Raw genomic sequence first — 22,058 nt, forward strand, 5'->3', positions numbered from 1 at the left:
ATGTGATTGCACCATCTTAGCTGCCTCCCAGAGCTGCTGAGAGGGTGGGATGGAATGGGGCAGTTCTTGATTCCCCATGAGGATGTTCTAATATGAGATGGGGATTGTTCACTCTCCCTGAGGGGTCGAGGGTGCCTAAGGTTACTACAGGGATGAAAGGGCACAGCTCCACCCTGCAGCCCTGCAGAATTCCAAGCCCTCTCCAAACGCTACTTCCTCTCACCTGACTCCTGCACCCTTCAGTGTCCTCCTTCCCCAGTCATTTCTGATCCAGGGACCAGAGAAGACGTTCATCGCCTCAGGAGATATTTACCAAGCACCAGCCGCGCTGCACCACAGTATCCCAGGTACGGTGGAAGGCATCAAAGACAAGGAGAATTGCTCCACCTTCCAGGAGCTTATAAAGGAGATGGGGAACAGGAGAGGAGGTTAAACAATAGCACCTGGCCATGCGTGAGGCCAGCTGAAAGCACTGATTTAGCCAAGAGCTATGGGGAGGGAAGGGGAAAGTTATTCAGCAGCCAGAGAAAAAGCGTTGGGAAGAGATAGGAGCTGAGCTGAGCTGGAAGACCAGGATAGGTGGGGTGACAAGGGGGGGCACTCCCAGAGAAAACAGCCCAACAACAGTGGGTGAGGCATGCATGTTAGGGGGCCCTGTGGAAACCTTGCAGGCTGGAGCAGTGGGTGGGTTTGGGGAGAAGAGGCAAAACCAGCTGGATTGGGTTTGGGGAGAAGAGGCGAAACCAGCTGGATTGGGTTTGGGGAGAAGAGGCGAAACCAGCTGGATTGGGTTTGGGGAGAAGAGGCGAAACCAGCTGGATTGGGTTTGGGGAGAAGAGGCGAAACCAGCTGGATTGGGTTTGGGGAGAAGAGGCGAAACCAGCTGGATTGGGTTTGGGGAGAAGAGGCGAAACCAGCTGGATTGGGTTTGGGGAGAAGAGGCGAAACCAGCTGGATTGGGTTTGGGGAGAAGAGGCGAAACCAGCTGGATTGGGTTTGGGGAGAAGAGGCGAAACCAGCTGGATTGGGTTTGGGGAGAAGAGGCGAAACCAGCTGGATTGGGTTTGGGGAGAAGAGGCGAAACCAGCTGGATTGGGTTTGGGGAGAAGAGGCGAAACCAGCTGGATTGAGTTTGGGGCGAAGAGGTGAAACCAGCTGAATTGGGTTTGGGGAGGGGGGGGAGCAGAGGCGAAACCAGCTGAATTGGGTTTGGGGAGAAGAGGTGAAACCAGCTGAATTGGGTTTGGGGAGAAGAGGCGAAACCAGCTGAATTGGGTTTGGTGGGGGAGGGGAGAAGAGGTGAAACCAGCTGAATTGGGTTTGGGGAGAAGAGGTGAAACCAGCTGGATTGGGTTTGGGGAGAAGAGGTGAAACCAGCTGGATTGAGTTTGGGCCTCAGTGGTGGAAGACAGTGGGGGTCAAAGGCAGTGGGGGATACTTGGAGGTTTGCAAGCTTGGGAAAGCAAGGTTTGAGGTGTCCAACAGTCCCTGACAGTGGCGCCTGAGGTTATCCAAGTCCTTGTAGTCCTCATGTCTAACTTCTGTGGCATTTTGGCTGGACATCTATTTCCCTAAAATCTTATTGGCCTAAGGGTGTGGAGTCCCCAAAAGAAAGGAGACTAACATTTATGGAGCGCCTTCTTGTGCCAGGCACCAGGCTTGGCCATCTAATCCCCACACAAAGGTATGAGGCAGAGGGCCCGTTAGCCTCATTTTAAGGGTGAGGAAGAGGAGGCTGAAGGAGTCGACATCTTCTCCAAGATCCTACAGCCAGGAAGAGACAGAGTCAAAATTCAACCAGCTCCAAACCCGAGCTTTTCCCATCACATCATTGAGTTCAAAGTTTGGGCTCTGACGAAGTTTCCCCTCATGTCTTCTCTCCAAGCTGGTCCCAATTTGGAAAGCAAATCCCCTGACAGAGACTCCTCCTTTCCCTTCCAATCTCAGTCACTCCCCGCAGCTCTTTCTTCCCTCTGCAGACAGAACCAGGCATATTTACCGAAAGAAAGAAGAGGAGGGGGAACACTTCATAAATAGAGAGACACTCAGATCAACAGCAAAGCTTCTTCTGGTTAAAGGGGGAAATGGATTTTTAATAGAAAATGGAAGTTATGGGCTTGGTTGTCATGTGACAGACGCCCAGACTTCAGCCCATTTAATCTTCTCTGCCGTTTAACATTGAGCACCACCCCGATGCTGTGTTTCGTAAAACAGGCTCCAAATTGCTAGGAGATTAGAAGTGTGGAAATAGCACAGCAATATTTTTAAACCAGAAATCGCCCCCAGGCATTTGGGCTGCCTGCCCCCAGGGTCACCGCTGAAACCTAAGTATCCACTGCATCAACTCGCTTGCCAGCCCTCCACCGCTTGGGTATCAAGATTAGTTTTGCAAAGGGAACTTCAGCCCCATGTATGTAACCCCTGGGGCTCCCACCCCACCTGCCTGTGTGGGATGGGGGTGTCTGGCTGCAGTGGGAGGAGCTGGCTGACTGAGGTTGCTCTGAGGTGCACACTGAATTACCCCCATGTCATCATCTGTAATCATTGTAAAGGACAACCTGAGGGGACTGAAATCTTAACACCTCGCCACCTCCACTGGGAGATGAGTCATTTTGTTCTCTTCCTTTATGATATTTACTCGTCTCATTCACTGGACTTTTCATCCAGGAGTATCTGCCAGCGCTGGGACCCCTGCAACATTCCCTCAGAGACAGGCAAGATCCTTCAAGAGGCAGCCTCACCCGGGCATGGCAACCATTTGTAGGAGAGGTCGTGGATCTTCAGGGGAGCAGGGGGCAGGGGACAGGAGGAAGGGTCAGGGCCAAGGGGACAGTAGGTATCCTCTCCTGTGAGGGCCATTAGCTTCCTGAGGGCAGTGACTGTCTAGTCACCACTCTGTCTCCTGGGCACATACTAGGCACACAGTACAGTGGTGAAAAGCCCACCCTCTGGTACCAGGCTCCCTGGGTTTGAATCCCTACTCTGTCACTTACAAGCAGTGTGTGTAACCCCAGGCAAGATTGCCTCGCCTTTCTGTGCCTCAGTTTCCCCATCTATACAAAGGTGGTGACAATATCTACCTCAAGGGTTATTATGGTTGGATGAGTTAATACATATGAAGAACTTGGGACAGTTTTTGGTGTATGTAAGTGCCTGGCACCACCTAAGTATTTGTGGCTGTCGTTACAAGCATTATCATTATAGCAGGCAAGCAGTAAGTATTTGTGGGAAAAGTGAATCATTGTGCAACAAATATTTACTGCTCACCTATGATGATAATAATAATAACCTAAAACTGTCGTTCTCAAACATCAATATGCATAAGAATCACCTAGAGAGCTTGTTAAAAATGCAGTCTTAGATAACAGATTCACCAAGTCTGTCATAGGACCAGAAATTCTATTTCTGAGACTGGTGTTCTCTGTCTCTACTGAGAGTAACAGTACTTCGGAAAAGTAGATTTGCCATCCTGGACTTCTGTATTTCCTTCCCCAATGACAGACAATTGTCATCTGCTTGGCTGACAAGACCCTACCACCACATTAATTAACTTAATTTGGCAATCAAGATAAGCAAACAATAGTGGTAGAATCAATAGCAACAGAGCATTGCAGTAGCCACACAGCTTTTGCTAACTCCCACGCCTTACGCAGAGTTCTTCATGCAGATGTGAGCTGGAGAGTTTTCTTGGATTGATTTGCAAGGTTGATTACTTCACTGTATTTCCACACAAAGGTTTTCATGGGAGATGTATTCTGTGCCCTCACTCTGATTGTTCTCATCCCAGAGGTGGAAAAATTGGGTCCAGAGAGGATCAACCAGTAGGGTGATCCTCCCACCAGCTCACCCACCAAGTTCATTCAAAACCCAGAGGACGACCAGCCAGACGGTGTCTTGCTGCTTCACTAAAAACCTTTTATGTTGCATCCACATCTTGGAAATAGTGTGAGCCCAGACCCTGGGAAGGAGAAGGTTGAGTCTCCCAGACAGCATCAGAGCATGTACCAGGCAGCCTGAGCTGGTACGGTCCTTGGACAAGAGGGAGCAGCGGGCCAAGTCCTATGCTCTCTGCCTGTGATGTCCACCCAATCTGGTACACCTGCTCCACCACTACCTTCCCCATCACAGTGCCTTGTTTGTTTGTTTGTTTTGAGACGGGGTGTCACTCTGTCACCCAGGCTGGAGTTCAGTGGCACCATCTTGGCTCACTGCAACCTCCACATCCCAGGTTCAAGACATTCTCCTACCTCAGCCTCCTGAGTAGCTGGGATTACACGCATGCGCAACCATGCCTGGCTAATTTTTGTATTTTTAGTAGAGATGGGGGTTCACCATGTTGGCCAAGCTGGTCTCGAACTCCTGACCTCAAGTGATCCGCCTGCCTCGGCCTCCCAAAGTGCTGGGATGACTGGTGTGAGCCACCACGCCTGGCTTCATCATTTCTTTTTAGCATTTGTTCTGTGCCAGGCATGGTGGGAAGCCTTTTTCTTGCATTATTGCACATTTAGTTCTTACAACAGCTCTTGGATGTAGCTACTGTTCAAGACCCCATTTTACAGATAGGAAGACAGGCTCTTAGGTCGAATAATTTCCTGGTGTTGCACAGTTCATAGTGGCAGAGCTGCATTTCACATCTTTATGCCAGGATGTGTGGCTCAGCAGGCACGTGACAGGCTAGATTGAGACCATCCCCACAGTGTGAGCACACTGTAGGGGGATTTTCTGACAAAAGAGAGCAACTGGGGTATGATAATTCAGAATTATTTGGGAATCTCCCTGTCATTAGACATTCCATCCCTCCCCCAACTAAATGTCGGCAGCTCCCCACCCTAGTCATTGAGATGACCAAAAAGCACCCCCACTTCCAATCCCCATGCAAAGCACAGCTCCCGTGTCCTCCCTGTGTCCATCAGAAACACGGGTGGTTTTGGTGTTTGTTTTTAAGATTCTTAGCACAAACAGGGTTTCTGTGACCAGCAACCAGAAACCTGCGAGGTCCAGTGGAGACGCAGCTATCCTTCAACCTCCAAGGCCCTGCGCCATCAGCTCCAGGAGAAGTTATGAGCAACAGCTGACTGTCGGACAGACTCTTTAATCTTCCAGCCCTTTCTAGACAGGGCCTGTCAAAGGAAGGTCCCTTATGGCCAAAAGTTCTTTCCAGGGAGTCGGCTCAGACAGCACAGTTGTCCCCAGAGAATCCTAGATTTAGATTGTTAATGCTTGAGGGACTTAAGAGATTATTGTCCAATCTCCTCCATTCACAAGGCCTAGAGAGGTGGAGTCATTTACCCCAGGGACATAGCTCACCAGCATCCCAGCTGGGGCTACAGTGCTGTCTCCAGTGTTCTCTCAGTTCTGGCCACCCTGCTGTCAGAAAACTAGCCATTGCGGAACTCAGGAGCACCATGAAGCACTGAAACGATGTCATATGAGGGTGTATCAGAACAACCAGGGATGCTGCGTGTCCAGAGGAGGGGCCTCAAATGGGCAGGACATCTGCCTGTCATAGTCACAGGGCTGTCAAGTGGAAGAGGGCTTTGCCTTGCTCTGTGTGGCTGAAGCAGTGACATCAGGACCAGTGAGTAGAAGGTCTAAGACCACAACAAGGTTTGACTCATTCTAAGGGTGAGCTCTGTCATAGTCAGAGCTGTGTGGCCAGGAAGGGGCTGCCTTGCAAGGAAGGAGTCCCTGTCACGGGAAGTACTAGTGCAGAGAGAAAAAGACGCCGGGTGGGAAAGCTGCAGAAGGGGTCAACCTCTGATTAGGGGACAGATTCCACAGCCTTAAAGATGCCTTCCAACCCTGCAAGACTTTTACCCAAGGTGATCACCTGAATCTCCCTCTCCCACCCCCAACGCAGGGGTCCCAGACTCTCTCATACCCCATGACTGCGGGAGGGTCACCCTAGAAGCAGGGTGTCCACCAGCCTTGACGCGGCGAGTTTTCAGGGATTCCAATGAGTGCTGTGACCTTAAATGGGGTCACATAAGATGGGACTGTGCTTACTGCTCTTCCCACAAAAACTGTGGATTCCCTGCAGGGAGAATGTCCCTTCGGGGGAATTGGTCCAGAGGACTATGGACTACACTTGCATCTAAGAACCTTGGAGGGGGATGGGAGGAGGGGAGCAGAGATAGGCTTCTTCCCACTCCCACTGCCACTGGGGCCACAGGGGATCTGCCAAGTTTGCTCCAGGAAGACTACTGCCAGCCTGGCTGTGCCTCATCAGCTGTTCCCCATGATGCTGAAAAGCAAAGCTAGGAAAATTCTCCATATGTTGGGGCCCGCGGAGGGGGAGACAGCCACAAACAGCTGTGAGACCTTCATCGTTCCTGTATGATGAAATGACAGTAATTATGCCTCACATTTCAGCAGAGCATTCATAAGGCTAAAACGGGTTTGCTGTGGTTTTTACATGTGTGTGTTCATATGTTGCCTCATTCCATATACAAAGCACTGTCACATGATGTACATTTTTGTGCCCCTCATTCTTATTTATGCACATATAGAGTAACAACTGCTCTGTAGGATAGCCAGGACGGGTAATTTTGCCCATTTTACAGATTACAAAATAAAGATACATGAACCATTAGGCAACTTGCCCAGGTAAGACAGGCTGAGCTTTGTTTTTTAGGCCCATGGATAATGTTCTTTCCAACACACAGACACACACACACTCACACACACATGCATGTGCAAACACACATGCATCTCTTTATAATCAGTTTAATGGATATGCAACTAACTAGCATTTGAATAATTGTTGTTAATGAAGATGGTGACCTTGGAAACTGTCGGTGCAAGCATCATGTAGAGACAGGGCACAGGGAGTGGGGCAGGGCAGCTGAACAAACGAGGGGAGTAGGAGCTGGAGTGGCATAGGTGGTCCCCAAGGCTAATGCCATTCACGCTAAAGCAGCACCCGACAAACATCTGTTTAACAAGGCACGCAGGCTGTGGAGCCCACACCCTCCCCAACATGTCGGATCCCACAGGCCATGGCCTGCCATAGGCAGCACTTGACCTCTGGGTCACATGCTGCTTCCCTGTGACAGACTGGGTCATGGAGGGAAGAGAAGTCTCAAGGTCACAGGCTGCCAAGAGTGTTCTCTGTATGCAAAACTGCCTGCGAAACAGAGGTTCATCTCAGCAGGGAGAGACACAGAAATACATCCAGCAACAGTATGAGGGCTCGCTTTGTGAGGAGTGCTTACACAGGCTTTATGGCATGAACTCCAGAATAGTTCTTACTCTGGCCAACCATGGTAGAGATTTAACAACCAACCCCAGCCTTCCTTTGGCAGATATGAGACCAACCTTTGCCTCACCTCAAATCCAAGTCTGGAGCCAACCTAAGCCTTCTCCGTCTCCACTGATGGCCAGGGGAAGGGAGTGTGCTGGGCACCCAAGGGGCACTCAGGTGCCCACATGGCCTCAGCTATCTTACTGAAGGAGTCCTACATGCTACCCAACTAGGTGATGGATGCAAGGAGTTGACGTCCCCTGTCCTGGCCACTACTCAGTCTTTCTTATCGTTATAAAGTCTAAGCCAGCTGGCTTGGCCAAAAATGTGGTTGATTAATTAAACTGCTTAAGGAAGGATCTGATGACGCATTCTGGAGAGGGGGCAAGGAGAGGAAGGTACAGGCAATGTGGAGGAAAAAGTATAGGTTTAATGTTTATTGAGCACTATGTTCTGGCTACTTGATATGCATTATTTTCTTTAATCCCATTTCAAAGCTGGAGAAAGCGGGGCTCAGAGAGGCCCAAAGTCACATGGCCAGTAAGTGCAGAGCCAGGATGTAAATGAAAGATTTGCCTTGACTCCAAATTTCTACCACGCTAGTGGGTTGTAAACTTTTTTATTTTTCATTCTACTCCAATATATGAAACTGGAGAATGAATAAAAGCTCTGGTTGAAAGAATGGCAGTGAGAACAGGGCAGGTGGTGCTTGAAGCTCTGCCCTCTGGCCCTCCCCGTCTCTACCTCCATCCATCCCCTGAGGCTCCACCTTACCCCTTAGGCCTCCATACCACATCCCTTGGAAACCTTTGTGGACTCCAGTGGGCCAGGCCCCTTCTGGATCAGTGGATGTGCTGAAAAATACTCTGGGAAGGCTTTGGAGCAGCACCTGCCATGGTAGTATCCTCTCAGGGCCCTGGAAATGCAGACAAAACCACTCCCGAGGCCACACTCCCACTGCAGCATCCCAGCTGGCTCGCTAGGAGGGGCCGCTCAGCTCTCCTGAAGTGCTCACTCCTCAAGCATCACTCCAGACTCTTGACACGCCCTTCCCTCAGTGACCGCAGTGCCTGTCCTCCCTCTGCCCTGCCAGAACCAACCCACATACCTGAAGCTGCCCTAGGAGAGGTGGAATGAGAAGCTGGTGCTATTTCTTTCATCCCTCTGAAGCCACAACCACCTCCCAGGCTAGGTGTTGACAAACCAGGAGGGTGAAAGAACATTCCGCCTCACTTCCTACCCCCATGCCATCAGCCACTGCCTCACCACCTGCTGATGGCAGCCCTAGGCACCCAGTTCCCTGCATTCTAGGGGTGCACCCACCAGGAAGCTAATGCAGGCCCTGGATTTCCATAGCTAGTTTGCCCCTCCCTTCACCCTCTTCTTCCTGCAGCATGAGAGGCGCAACCCACATCCCAAGTTGGGTCTACTTTACGATGTCTTGGCCCATTGCTACCCACCCTACTCCAATATCCCCAGTGCCACTGTCTGTCCTTGGATAGGGGTGGTGGGAGCTCTGGGGCTGCCTTGCCAGATGGTGAAGCCAGTGCTGAGCACTGGAGGCGCATATGGGAGGCAACAAAATCTAGGAGACAGAAGCATTACCAATACCAGTCCTTCTCCCAGCTCCGGCCCCACCCCCTTCCATGCAAGGAGGAAGCCACTGCTGGCTGCTACTGAGGTTGAGATCAAGATGCTACTCACAGAGGGCACAGCTTTTGGCCTGGCTAGGTAAGCATACAAATCCATATGCAGATTATATGCAAATCTGGGGCGTGCCCTTGGGTTCCTGGCGCCCTGCCATCGCTGCTGCCTGTAGCTCACACCCTATTCATGCACCTGGGTACCCGCTAGAATCCACTGGGCTGGGAGCTGAGAGAGCGCTTCAGGAACTAGGGGATATTTTCTTGACTACTTCAGAGGTCGCCCAGAAAACAACTCCTCCAAGATCATGGAGGAAGAACCTCCCAGCCTGGAACTCATATCCCTGCAGAAAAGCTCTCTGAGCATCTGCCCTCCCCTCTCTTCATCTACAATTAAATCATCCCTCACCAGCCAGAGCAGGGTACCAAGTAAGTGGCAAGGATGGAATTCTAAGACACAGAGAAGGTCAGCAAGGCTTGAGCTCTGCACCTCTCTGTCATAGGCTAACAGCCCATGGGGTGCTCTGGGCAGACCTTGGCCCTGTGTTTGGGGGCTCCCAGCCAGCCTGTTGGGGGCCTGCTTCTCTAGCAAGCTCTCCCTGGGCCAAAGCCCTGCCTGCTTGCCCACCTCCCTTCTGATCCTCATCCTAAGAAAACTAAGCCTCTCTGGCCAGTCCCCTGGGATCTGTTCAACTTAAGCGCTGCCTTTGGGTCCACTGCTTACTTGCTTTTTGTTTCTAATTGAGCTCCCCATTCCACTGCAGAAATATATTAAAGGCAGCTGGCTTTGATGCCCAGAAAAAAGAAGCATCAGAAAGGCTTGTCGGGCATCATGGCACTGCCAATCTCCCTCATGTTATTCTAGCAACCGGGGTCTCTCTGCCACTCACCCCCTCCCCAGTATTCACTGGCCCTTCACCTCTCTCCCCTAAGTTGTGTTTGCCATTTCAAGATTTTAAAAACACATTTCCCCATCGCCCCCCCTCCCTTTTTTTAATTAGACACTGAACAGAATGTTGGAGATTTTCTTAATGGCCTGACGAAGGCTTTTAATTTGGTCTTCTCAAGAGAGAAGAACCATGAGTCCCCATCGGAGAAGTTGGGGTGGGAAATGAAAAAATCAATGCAATCCATTATTTTGGCTTTTAGAAAACAGGAATTTTAGTGCTGGGGAAGCTTGTTCTTTTACACAGTAAAAATGCAAATGCAGGCAACACAGATGCTGGCACGCTGGATGGAACAACGGAGAGCGCCTCGCCGGGGTTCATCCGGCTGCCTAAACCTGGATTTGTTTTGGCAATAATAAGGCAGTTATTGGAGACTTGATAACCGATGATTAAAACCCCTTCCCAGTTTAGTTCTAGGGAATCGGTCTGAGCTCAGGCATCATTTTAAAAACAGGTATTTTGAGAGGAATGGAAATAACAGAAGCTTAAAACACATTCAATAACTGCTTAATTCCATCCAGAGGATGCTCCATCTCATCCTGTTTTCTTCTCTCTCTCCCTGCCTCCTCCCGCTCCTCACAGATGGACGTACAAATTATTGCAAGAGGATATTGTTTTCTGTAACAGGCTCGAACATTCACATTTACATTTTCCTTGGTGCCGCGGGGGTGACTGGCAACGGGAGAGAAAATACACCAAACCCCATCTTTCTTGCTGTCTCCGCATCACATCTTCCCCGAGCCGCCTCTGCCACCCCCTACCACGCCACCCCAAGCAGAACAGGCCCCGGGGACCAGCCTGGCACCTAAGACCCAATTAAGGCACCAAGGAAAAGAAAGGCCTGTCTGGCGAGGTGCCCTGGCGCCCAGCAGACGCTGGAGCCTCTGAATCGCAGGGGCACCAGGCTCTGCAGACCCAAAGGCCACTGAGGGGCCGCCACAACTGGCACCTCCCGCCCGCTTACAGGTCCAAGGCCACTGGCAACTTCCCTCTCGAGTTGGACAAGATTTTGCCCCTTGGCTGTCCTGTTGCCTTCTGGGCCTTTCTGCACCCCCACCCCCATCTGCTCCCGCCCTATCAAATAGCTCGGCTTCATTTATTAATGCCAGGCTCCTGGAAGGGGGAGGGGAGCGTCCTTCCGGTATTTGCTGAGGGGCCTCCTGCAGTCCTGGGGAATGGGCTGTCCTGGAAGATGTCTCCAGAGAGTGTTGTGGAGGCATGGGGGAGTTGGGGACAAAGCCGGGCTAGAGTGTGGCAGCGGCTTGGGCCTGTGCTTTCTCGCCTGACAAATTGGGAAAGGGGATGGGGGTTGGAGAGAGAGCTATCGAGAGAGAAAGCCGCTCCTCACCTTATGTATTTTTAATATTAATGTAATTAAAGCTGCGAGCCGAGCCAGCCTGCGGGGGCGGAGGGAGGCAGGAAGAACCTGGGGAGAGGGAGACTGGGGTTCGGGGGTGGGGCTTGAACAGGAGGCAGGCTTCTTGCTCTGCTAAGGTAGGATGAAGGAGTGTGATGCGGGGGGCAAGGGGTTAAACAGCAGAGACCAGCCTTGGTGTGTAACCCGGGGGGACCCCACTGGGCCTGAAAAACTCAACTACTTTGTCCACGATTTTGGATGCCACCCTTCCTTGTCCCGCAATCCGATCGCGCAGTAAATGCCATGCCAGCAGTATCTTGGCCTTGAGTCTAGCTTTGACCCGGCGGTATGTACAAATAAGGGTTATCCTCCTTCCCCCAGCCCGCGGTGTATCGCAGTGGGCTCCGGCAGGCTGCAGACTCCAGACCCCTGGAGCACCAGCAGGGCAGGGCTGGAACCCTCCCCGGGCGCCAACGCTCCGCTGGAGTGCCCTTCCTCATCGCCTGGGGGTCAAGAGTTGCCGCCCGACCAGGGCAACAGCCGGGGCAAAGGAAGAGAGAAGCCGCCCCGGGGAGCGAAGGAGAAAAGTTAGAGGGCTGAACAGGTGATGCTGAGCTTGTTGGAGCGTGTGTGCTCTACCGCGCAAGGGCGCGGAGTTCGGCCGCCTCATCTCCCGCCATCTGCGCTCCCCGGGGCACGTCCTCTGCGATAGCCTGGAAGCCCGACTACTTGCGCCTGCCTGGTCCCGACTCAGTGCACAGGTGACTTCAGTCGGAAATGTCTGCCCTCTTCCAACCTCCTGGTCCCGGCTACCTCGCGGATCAGGTACGCTGCGCCCCAGCCACAGGTCTGGACATGCCGGCCACCTGGACCCACCCCCAGCAACCCTCTCTCTCCAGGAAGAAGGACACGCCCCCCAGCCTGAAGACTTGTCCCCAGGTCCAACTGGCCAGGCGCGGAAGCGGAGAATCTCGCACCTTGGGGTGCGCTGCCCGAGGTGGCCACGGTGGCGCACCAAGCCGGGGCTAGCGCCCGGGGCAGAGGGGTGAGGTGGGGCCGGAGGAGGGTGACCTCTGGGTTTGGAGAACAAACTTGCTATCCGAGGGACCTCCAGCTCTCCGGACTCTCACTATCCCCACCCTGCCTCCAGCCAATGCGCGGATAAGCGCCATGCGGTGCGCCAACATTCGCGCCAGGGCTGGGGTCCGCGGCAGGAGAGGGGCGCACGCACATAGCGGAGACATCAACCGCCGAGTCCGAGGCCGGAATAAGCGAGGATTCCTAGGTCAAGAGTCACGGCCTGAGGAACCCTCGACTCGGAGGGCACTCCGGGGTCCCAGCGCCACCAAACCGCAGGAAGCGGGCAAGGGGCTGGGGGAGGGGTCCAGGGCAGAACTGCCGCCCGGCGGGGAGCCGAGAGATGAGGGGCTCCTTCGCCACCACCCCTACGGGCGTGCCCCAAAACGGCAGACGCGGGTGACTGGCGGAGCGGTCGGCAGCTGACTCTCACTCGGCCCCTGTCAGGGTGCCTGCCCCGCCCCGCTGCGCCCCACCCGAGGCCTTGCACCCCGTTGGTCCCCCCAGGCACCTGGAGCCCGTCAGGCACCCCGCCTCGCCGCCAGCCGCGCCACCCTGGCCCCGCCGCCTCCGCTGCCCAGCCGCCCGCGCAGGTCTCACCTTTGTGTAAAGAGTCCAGGAGCAGGAGGAAAGTTACCAGCCACATGCCATAAAGAGGCCCTATTCTCCGGGGAGGTGGTCCTGTGGCCGGCCGTGCGGCAGCGCCTCTCCCCCGCTCAGCGCGCTCCCAGCCGCCCGCACTCCGCGCCCCGCTCTCTCTGCTCCTCAGCCCAGCGCTCGGCTGCGGCGGCGGCTCCTCCCTCCTCGGCTCCCCGGCTCCTGTCATCCGCGGGGCTGGGCTAGGCGGCCGCTCTCCCCGCCCCCCCGCGGCACCCCGGGTGGTGAGCGCCGCGCGAGCCCGGAGCCCAGACGGACCCCAGCCCCACAAGCCCAGGAACAGGGGCGGCGGCCCGGGCCAGAAGGCCCCGACCCGGCTCCGCTGTCTGAGAGGCGAGGGGTCCCTGTCACCCACCGACTTGGAGCCTGTGGTAGCACACAGGCATGTGTCATCCATGTGCCAAGAGCCTGCCATGCCTCGGCCAAGGACGCCCGGTTTCTACTGGCCTAAGTCACCTGGGACACGAGCTTCCTGCCTCTTTCGGACTCAGCTTACCCCCCGGGAGGAGCATGGATGCTCTGGGTAGAATCCCAGGCTTTTTAGTGCTGTCTGGTGCTACTCCCCACCCCAAAGTTCGTAGCTGCCCTTCCAACCCCTCTTGACTTCCGCAAGCCTGCCCTCCGGAGAGCCCTAGATGAGTCCAGCCACCCCCTGGCACTATGTTCAAATTTTCCTCAGCACTTGGCACATTGTGACTATTTAAACAATTATTTGCAATGAGCAGTTTAATGTCTACTCTACCTATGTATCTTCCTTCTTCATCTTCACCTACCCACCCCTATAGCTTTCTTGCCTGACAGAAATTGGCTTATTCCTTACACTCATCTTTATGAAGTTGGCATAGAATAGGACTGGAGTGAGGGCGTCTTCTCAGTGACCAAATGAATGTTGAGAACCTGCTGTGTCAGGCACTGGCTCAGGCACTGGGGACTCAAGCATGGCTGAGCCAGGTCTGCTGTAAAAGGTCAATATGGTTGGAAAGCCCTCCTTTTGTCTTAATTCGAAAATAAGAGGGTACATAGAACTCAGAGAAGGGATCTAGGTACCCCTGAGAATGGCCCGTGAGCCAGGACTGGAGCTCCCTTTGCAGGGTCATGGAAGCTGCTTTGAGTATGCCCTGACAATTTGGCTGCACCTGGGCACACTCCAAGGTGTGGAGTGCAAAGTTTGGAGGGAAAGAAGGGGGCCGCTGGCTAGCTGCATTTGCCAGAGGAAGAAAATTTACTTCTTCGAAATGTGTGGCCTAAGTTCACACAGGAGAATTGGAACTCCTCACTCCCAGGTTTTGCCAAAATATCCCTAGAAATTTTAACTAAATTTTGAAAAGTGTGTGTTTTTTATATGTTAAAATACACATAACATAAAATTTACCATTTAACCTTTTGAAGTGTACTATTCTGTGGCATCAAATACATTCACGATGTGCAACCATCACCACTTACCATTTCCAAAACTTTTTCATCATCCCAAACAGAATCCTGCACCCATTAAATAATAACTCCCCCTTCTCCTCCCCTCCCCCAGCTCCTGCAACCACCATTCTTCTTTCTGTCTCTATGAAGTTACTTATTCTAGGTACCTCATAAGTGAGATCATAAAGTATGTATCCTTTTGTGCCTGGCTTATTTCATTCAGCATAATGTTTTCAAGGTTCATCCTTTAAACGGGTGAGAAAAACCGGGCTTAGCTTGTTCAAGGCCACCGAGTTTGTATCAGAAGCAAGACTAGAACCCAGGCCTCCCGACTCCAGAGCAGAGCTTGCTCTATAAGCTGCTGCATCCCTCGGTGGCTCAGCTCCTCCATGCGAAATCACCACCCTGAAACAATTTGCAGGATGTGTCTTTTCATCTGGAAACACAGGCATAGAACAGAGATGGGGGGACAGACTGCAGGAGGTGTTCGAGATGACCCAGACCAATCTTTTGCTTTATAGATAAGGAAACTGAAGCCCAGAGTGGGGAAGCCATGAGCCTATCTGAGGTCACGCAGGGAGTAACAGAGCCCTCACGTTTCCAGTCTTCTGTCTTAGCTCCCATCTCCCACCGCCGCCAGGCTGCTGGCTCATTCTTCTACCACGCTGCTTCCCTTCTAAAGGGAACGGTCATTGAGAAGAATCCAGTTATTTAAAACTAAGCCTATTGACCCAGAGCACCTGGTCAGACTATGCCTAAAATAAACCGCTAAGGCAGACAGGATGAAAGGGGCTGCTGTCTGCTGGGAGGGGATCTGAGTGGGCCTGGGGGTATCAGCACAGCTGCTCCGTGCCCCACACGCTGGAAGTAGAGAAGGACCCTCCTCTTTGCATCCACTCCAAGTACCTCTACAATCTGAGTGTAGGAGGTTTTATGCTAGTTACACGCAGTGGGCTTTAAAGAACCACAACATGTGCATCACCTGAAGGGTGAGGTCATTCATTGTGCCGGTGACTACAGTCTGGCTGTCCCTGGGAGGTGACATATATGTGGAAATAAAGGGGTGGTCAGGTGGGGAGAGCAGACCTGAGGACCCCTCTGGCAAAAGGAAGCTTTTTAATGTCATGGTTAAGAGCCTGGCTTTGAAACAGCAAGAGACGAGTTCTCAGCCCAGCTCTACCAATTGCCAGCTGTGTGCCTGTGAAATGTATGCATGCCAAGCTGCAGTTTCCTTACCGGTGGAATGGGGACATCCCCAGCATCTGCCTTGGAAAGTCATAGCGAGGATTAACTAAGACAAACCCCATGGCTGGCACATCGTGAGCACAGGTAACTATCATGAATGGGAATGGCTTTGCTCACAAGGACCTTGACCTGTGGGAGCTGGGAGGAGGGAACTGTGGGATGTTGGGATTATATCGTGCATTCCATGCTGTGACAAGGCCAGAGCCAAGGAGCTGGAAATCCAGGCAAGAGGCTGCAGAAACACGGAAGGTGCACGTTGAGGCTGGAAGGGCCTGGAGAAATGTCTAACAAAAGAAGGACCTGAAAAATAGGCAGGTCAGGCCTGATGCTTTTTGTGTTTCCCATTGATTTTGTTCTTCCTTAGTATCTAGGGAAATATCTTTGAAAATGACAGGTTGGCTCAGATATATCCAGAAGTCTCCTCTTCGACAGGAGTTATATTAGGGGTGGGCGATCCAGCAGGCCAGGAAATCCCAAGGGAAAAATGAAACTCTGGGGAAAAGAGTCAGGCAGCGTGTTCTACCCCCACCCACCTTAAACCCTGACAGCCTCCTCTTCAGCTGACATTTTGGAGGGGCTATATTTTATTTTGATAGAAGGGACAGTTCCCAAAATTATCTGGAAAACTTCACACTCACACACAAATATATTCACACCAGAGTGAGAACAAACACAGTTGCCCAGGCAAACATTCATGTGTACAGGTAAACATAAACACTTAATGACAGGCACACCTGTGCTTAAATGTGATTTGAACACGATCCAGAAATTCTGCATTGGCACCTATGCATATGCTCCATGTTTTTTAAGCCTCAAATTTGTGGGATTCTTTTCTAGTAGGAACACACTATCCATTTAAAAGCAGTGATTCGTTTTAATATTTTCTTGCATCAGAATGCTGGGTGATGATCTGTCTACATTTTGGCTTTTGTGCTTTTGTTTTTGTTTTTTTAACCAAAGCCAGTTGAAGCAGCTACATGAAGTCACTGGGAGGTGAGCCCTCTCCAATTCAGGTTAATCATGGATATTTAGGGGGTATTATTTTGCCATGTTATATTAAGACTAGAGCCATCATGAGAAACAGCAGATGTTTTTATTGTTTAACTCAAACAATAAGCTTATATATTTTGGATACTTTTCTTCAAAAACAAAGGCATATAATTATTTTAACAAAGGCTTCATATGCCCTCTGGAATTCTTTGACAACTTGAGTATAAATAGGGTGTTCATAAAAGGAATCAATACTGAACCAGGTCAGTGTGAAAAACTTAACTTTTGGTATTATATAGCTAATTCAAGATTGACCTTCTTAGTACTTCCTTATCGGTTGGGGGAGGAAAAAACAAGGATCTCCCTGCTTCCCTCCCTGCAATTTATAATTGATTTTAATATTATAGAAAAGGTCCTCATCTACAAATCAGAAATCCTAGGTTCTTGTGTCATCTCTGTCTCCATAGCCAGCTGTGTGATCTGTGACAAGTCACCTTTGCCTTTCTGGACCTCAGTTTCTTCACCAGTGAGGTGAAAGAGTTGGGCTAGAATGATCACCAAGATCTCTTCCTAAGACCAAACACAAGGTAAATGCAAACAAATATGCACATTCCCCCCTCCCACCCCACATAGGTGTATAGGGTGTACCCACAAATGTGTGCAGGCAGAGAAACAGAAGCTTTCATGCACAGATATTCAGAAACTAATAGGCACAAAAACATTACACAAAATAAACAGTGTTGGCTTCAAATATATCCACATACATCTAAAATTCCATCTTCTTGAGATGGGATGAATCATTACAATTCATAGAGTATGATGCCTATATTTAAAAAAATAGCATGTGTCATTAAACTACCCAGGTTCTCCTTAAACCCAAATTCTGTCTGCTGGTCTCAGAAGATGTCTAGGTATGTTTGCCACTTACTTTCTCATCATTCTGGATAATATTATTGCTCTAAGCTCACTGGAGCAAAGGGTCGAAAGCTCTGGGGCTCTGACAGTACCGATGCTGTCTCTGAGGTCCCATTGCCCTTGTTCAGGCTGCTGTCTCAGCAGTGACTTCAGGATGGTTACTCAGGGGCTGTGGAAGCCCCCAGCAAGGCAGGAGTCCCTGGAAAACTGTGCCTCTCTCCCGCTGTTCTTTCTCAGCTCACAACTCTGAAGTCGGTTGAGAAGCCAACCCAGAGAGGGTCCATGAAGTCTGGATTTGATGGAGCTGAAGCTCATTGTCACATTTCTCTCTGGAGAGTGGTGGTGTGGAAGGTATGAAAACTGAGAGAGATAGGGAAAAAAAGAAGGTGCAATGAGTGGAGCTAAATTTGCTGGCTTCCCAAGTCTTCCGGCATTTCTTCTGGCCCATGGGTCACTCACAAATGTGCTTATCACATTTTATGAACGTGTTTTCTACGCTGGAAAACCTTCACCCTTCTCAAGTACCCAGTGCCCCCTTTTTCACCTGTTTAAGGCTTCCCATTCAGCAGGGCCTGGTCAGGTACCCCCAGTTATCCCTGACCAGGCCTCCTCTGGGCTCCCACTGCCTCAGACATCTACTTGGTCCATGGATCTCATCCCTTTGTCTAGAATTGTGGCTATTTATGCACGTGTCTGACTTGTCTCCTCTTCTAGACACTGGGCTCTGACCCTTTCGATTTATACATGCAGGCCCTAGCCTGGTGCCTCCTGGCTCTAGGGGAACACTCAGTAAATGTTGATTTAGTGACCAGATGGGCTCATTCTTACAAGGTAGCAGATATCTGATTACAGCCTCACATGCCATGCCTTCCAGAGAGATGTCCTTTAGCTGGGATCAAAGCCTTAAGCTTGAAAGTTTGTTTTGTTTTGTTTTTTGTTTTTGTTTTTGTTTTTGAGATGGAGTTTTGCTCTTGTTGCCCAGGCAGTGGCGTGATCTCGGCAGTGCAGTGGCGTGATCTCGGCTCACTGCAACCTCCAACTCCCAGGTTCAAGTGATTTTCCTGCCTCAGCCTTCCCAAGTAGCTGGGATTATAGGCATGCGCCCCTGAGCCTGGCTAATTTTATATTTTTAGTAGAGATAGGGTTTCTCCATGTGGGTCAGGCTGGTCTCGAACTCCTGACCTCAGGTGATCCACCCACCTCGGCCTCCCAAAGTGCTGGGATTACAGGCGTGAGCCACCGCACCCAGCCGAAAGTTCTCGTGTGAGAGTTTCCAGTCTCTAAGAGTGAACATTTGGCAGGACATTAGACCCCGCAGGAGTGCTGACCCCTAAAACCAAAGAAGTCTCAACAGTTCCTGCTCAGCCTGCATCACTGTGGTCTTCACAGTTGTCATCTTAACCCTGTAGGCAGCGCTTTTAGGTTCCAGAGGCTTTCTGTTTTCGTCCATTTCAGATTCTCACCAAAAAGGATCTGGATACACATGCCAGAATTGTTTTGATCATTATATAGATGAAGAGAGTGAATATCAGAGGAGCCCCAGAAGCAGATTTGGGATGTTTATACCATGACACTTACACAGCTCAAGCTTCAGGTTCCTTTTGGGCCCTAGTAACGTGTTCACATGGTCAGATATGAAAACATTTGTAGAAAGTTTAACTACAGTCAATCACGGCTGCTACCCTTCTCTGCTCTGGCTTCTTGGTGGGTCTGGTGAACATTCTGAGGGGATCTGACTCTGGCTTGGGATTGGTGGGATGTGTTTATATGGTTGGCAGGCCATGCATATACTTCCAGGGCAGGGAAAGGCTTGCAGGAACTCTCCTATCACCGACTGGGCCAACTCACCGTGCTTTGTGACATGAAGTTGCAGAGCCAGAAGTTGTATCACAGTATAACTGTGGCCTCAGGTGCCTGCACCAGAGGTGTGTGTGTAGTGTAGGAAAGACAAGGTTTGAAATGCATGGAGCCAGAAGCCAGCCTGTGTAAAGCTGTGAGCAGAAGTAATGTAAAAAAATTTTTTTTAAATTTAGAAAGCATTTTTGAGGTGTGTCAGTTAATACAAATATTATGCTGTCTGGATTTCATGATGGCATTTATCAGTTTTCTCAAGATTTGTAACTTGTTGCAATTTCTTTTTATCGTTCTAAATTAATAATCACATTTGATTATTAATATGTTAATAATCATATTTTACCTAATTTTGTATTCAAAATTGTGTATTGTTTTCCTTAGAGAGGTCTAAGCTTCCAGCCCTCAATGGTCTAAGCTTCCAGCCCTGCAAAACCTGAATCCATCCCAGGAGCTTTCCTTGGGTCACACTGTGGCCAGGGACTAGGTTCTTTGGATTCTAGCCAGGGCTCCCCCCTTGCCTCAGAGGTCTTGAGTCTGTATGTCAATCATGTGTTTGTACAGTGCTGTTCACACAGAAGCCCCCTTGCAGAGGCTTTCCTCCCCAGAGAAGAGAAAGTCAAGGCCCAGGCCCATGGTGGTGACCTTGACTTAGATGATGAAAGTTCTCTTCCTAGAAAGTCTGGTCATTTCACCACGGGCTGGACTTGCCAGTCCATGCGCTGGAGGATCTCGGGACGGGAGACACCTTGGTGCTGTCCTAATGCCTTCCACATTCTCTCTGCAGGGCAGCATCCCTCCTGTCGCTGTGACTGGCCACCAGCGTTGTGGACCGAGACCCTCCTCAAAGTCCAGGAGTTGCTACAAAACGCTAGCAAGCCCTCCAGCCACTCTGAGCAGGAGAAATGTGCTGCCCAGAAATTCCACCTGCTGGAGGCCAAAGCCACGGCTCCTGGGGTGCCCCAGTGGTGAGCGGGCTGCAGTTTGGGACAGGGAGGCTGAATAAAGATGTTGTCTGGAGACCATGGGGAATGTTGGCTCCTCTGTCACAGAATCTGAGAGGGGGCAGTGCCTTAGAGCTCACCTCACCTGGCACCATCTCACACCCACTGGCTTTCTACACTGACCCAACAGGTATCAACTCAGTCTCTCAAATGCTGCCAGGGACAAGGGGCTTGCTCCCCACACAGACATGTATCTAATTTCATTGCCCACAGTCATGCACACATGCTTTTCTTTATCAAGCCCAAATCTGCCTTAGCTCTCTGCAGTTCAAAGGATGTGCCCAATCTCAACCAAATGACAGCTATTCAAATATTCGAGAACTGCTACCGCAGGCCCCCACACCTTCCTTTTGCCAGACTGCATATCTTTTTTCTTTTCTGACTAAATTTATAGACCTTTCCCTGTTCTGGTTTCCTTCTTTGCTTATATTCAACTTTAGCAATATCTGATCTGGGCATGGTGGCTCACGCCTGTAACCCCAGCGCTTTGAGAGGCTGAGGTGGGAGGGTCACTTGAGCCCAGGAATTCAAGACCAGCCTGGACGATATAGAGAGACCCATCTCTACAAAAAAATTTAAAAATAGCCAGGCATGGTGGCGCATGCCTGTAGTTCTAGCTACTCAGGAGGCTGAGGTGGGAGGATCGCCTGAGGTTGGAAAGCTGAGGATGTTAGTGAGCTGTGATTGTACCACTGTACTCCAGACTGGGTGACAGACTCTGTCTCATAAAATTAAAAAATAAAAATCTCTCTTAAAACTGAATAGACTCATGCATCCAGATGAGGTCTGAGCAGCTCCAGTCCAGCAACATCACCCCCTCAATAGGTAGCTGATCTTCTCTTACTGTTGTCCAGTGTTTTGTTGGCTTTCCTGGGCTGACATGCCAATCACTCTGGACCACTATCCCATGAACTTCTACTGAACTGGCCTCCTCGGCCTGTAATCCTGATGTGGATGATTTGAGAGAAAACATGATCCCATTCATCATTTGGTGAAAGTTGGGAAATGAGGTGTTGCCTGGGTCGAACGGTACTTACTTACACAATGGGGGGCTCAGAATGTCATCTAAGGTCCTAGCTCAGCCCCAGTGAGGGTGGCAGAGCTCAGCTAAGAATGCAGCAATAAGGTTCCTATTTCAGGCCACAATGACATTGAAACCTAGCATCTTTACCAAACTTGACCTTATTTTTAATAAAGCCAGCTGAAAACAAAGAAAAGATCTAATATAGCATTGCACAAGTGTTTCACAAGAAGGTAACAGGTGAGGTGCAGAAAGTGATCTATGCTCAAATAGGTTTGGAAAAGACTGGAATAAGCAAAGGTAAATAGGTTTTTGTGGGAGTTGTTTTTGTTTTTGTTTTTTACTGCAGGCTTTAACACACTGGTGGGCATCGTCAATCTCCAAGTGGTACAGTGTGAGGTTTTTGGGGATCTATTTCCCGCTTCTCCCGGTTAAAAACTCTGTTCTTTCACCGTTTCCGGTCCACACTTGGCCTGGAGGAAGTACATTTTATTGGTTTACTCATTGTTTTGGCAAGTCTGTGCCCAGTCCCCGTGCAAGGAGTTCCCTGATCCCTGGAAAGTCTAGCACAGAGTCCCTGCCCTCACGGAGCTTGGATTCCAGTGGAGAAGAAGATGTTTAAAGAGCAACATAGGGAGGCCTACATGCTCAGAGTTGGCAGGTCAGAGTGTGAAGGGACCTGGGGAGCATCTCCT

At 50.7% G+C, this 22,058-nt stretch overlaps 1 protein-coding gene across 1 annotated transcript in view; it reads right to left on the reverse strand.

Annotated features, from left to right (window-relative positions):
• DSCAML1 (DS cell adhesion molecule like 1) overlaps positions 1-13,095 on the reverse strand; it is a 367,266-nt gene extending 354,171 nt beyond the window's left edge. Inside the window, exon 1 of the mRNA XM_025355527.1 lies at positions 12,868-13,095. Within this exon, the coding sequence (XP_025211312.1) occupies positions 12,868-13,093 (226 nt within the window). The 5' untranslated portion in view covers positions 13,094-13,095. The remainder of the gene's footprint in view (positions 1-12,867) is intronic.
• Positions 13,096-22,058: the final 8,963 nt, after the last annotated feature.

This window comes from Theropithecus gelada, chromosome 14, assembly GCF_003255815.1.
Source record: "Theropithecus gelada isolate Dixy chromosome 14, Tgel_1.0, whole genome shotgun sequence".
In the NCBI taxonomy this organism is placed as follows: Eukaryota; Metazoa; Chordata; class Mammalia; order Primates; family Cercopithecidae; genus Theropithecus; species Theropithecus gelada.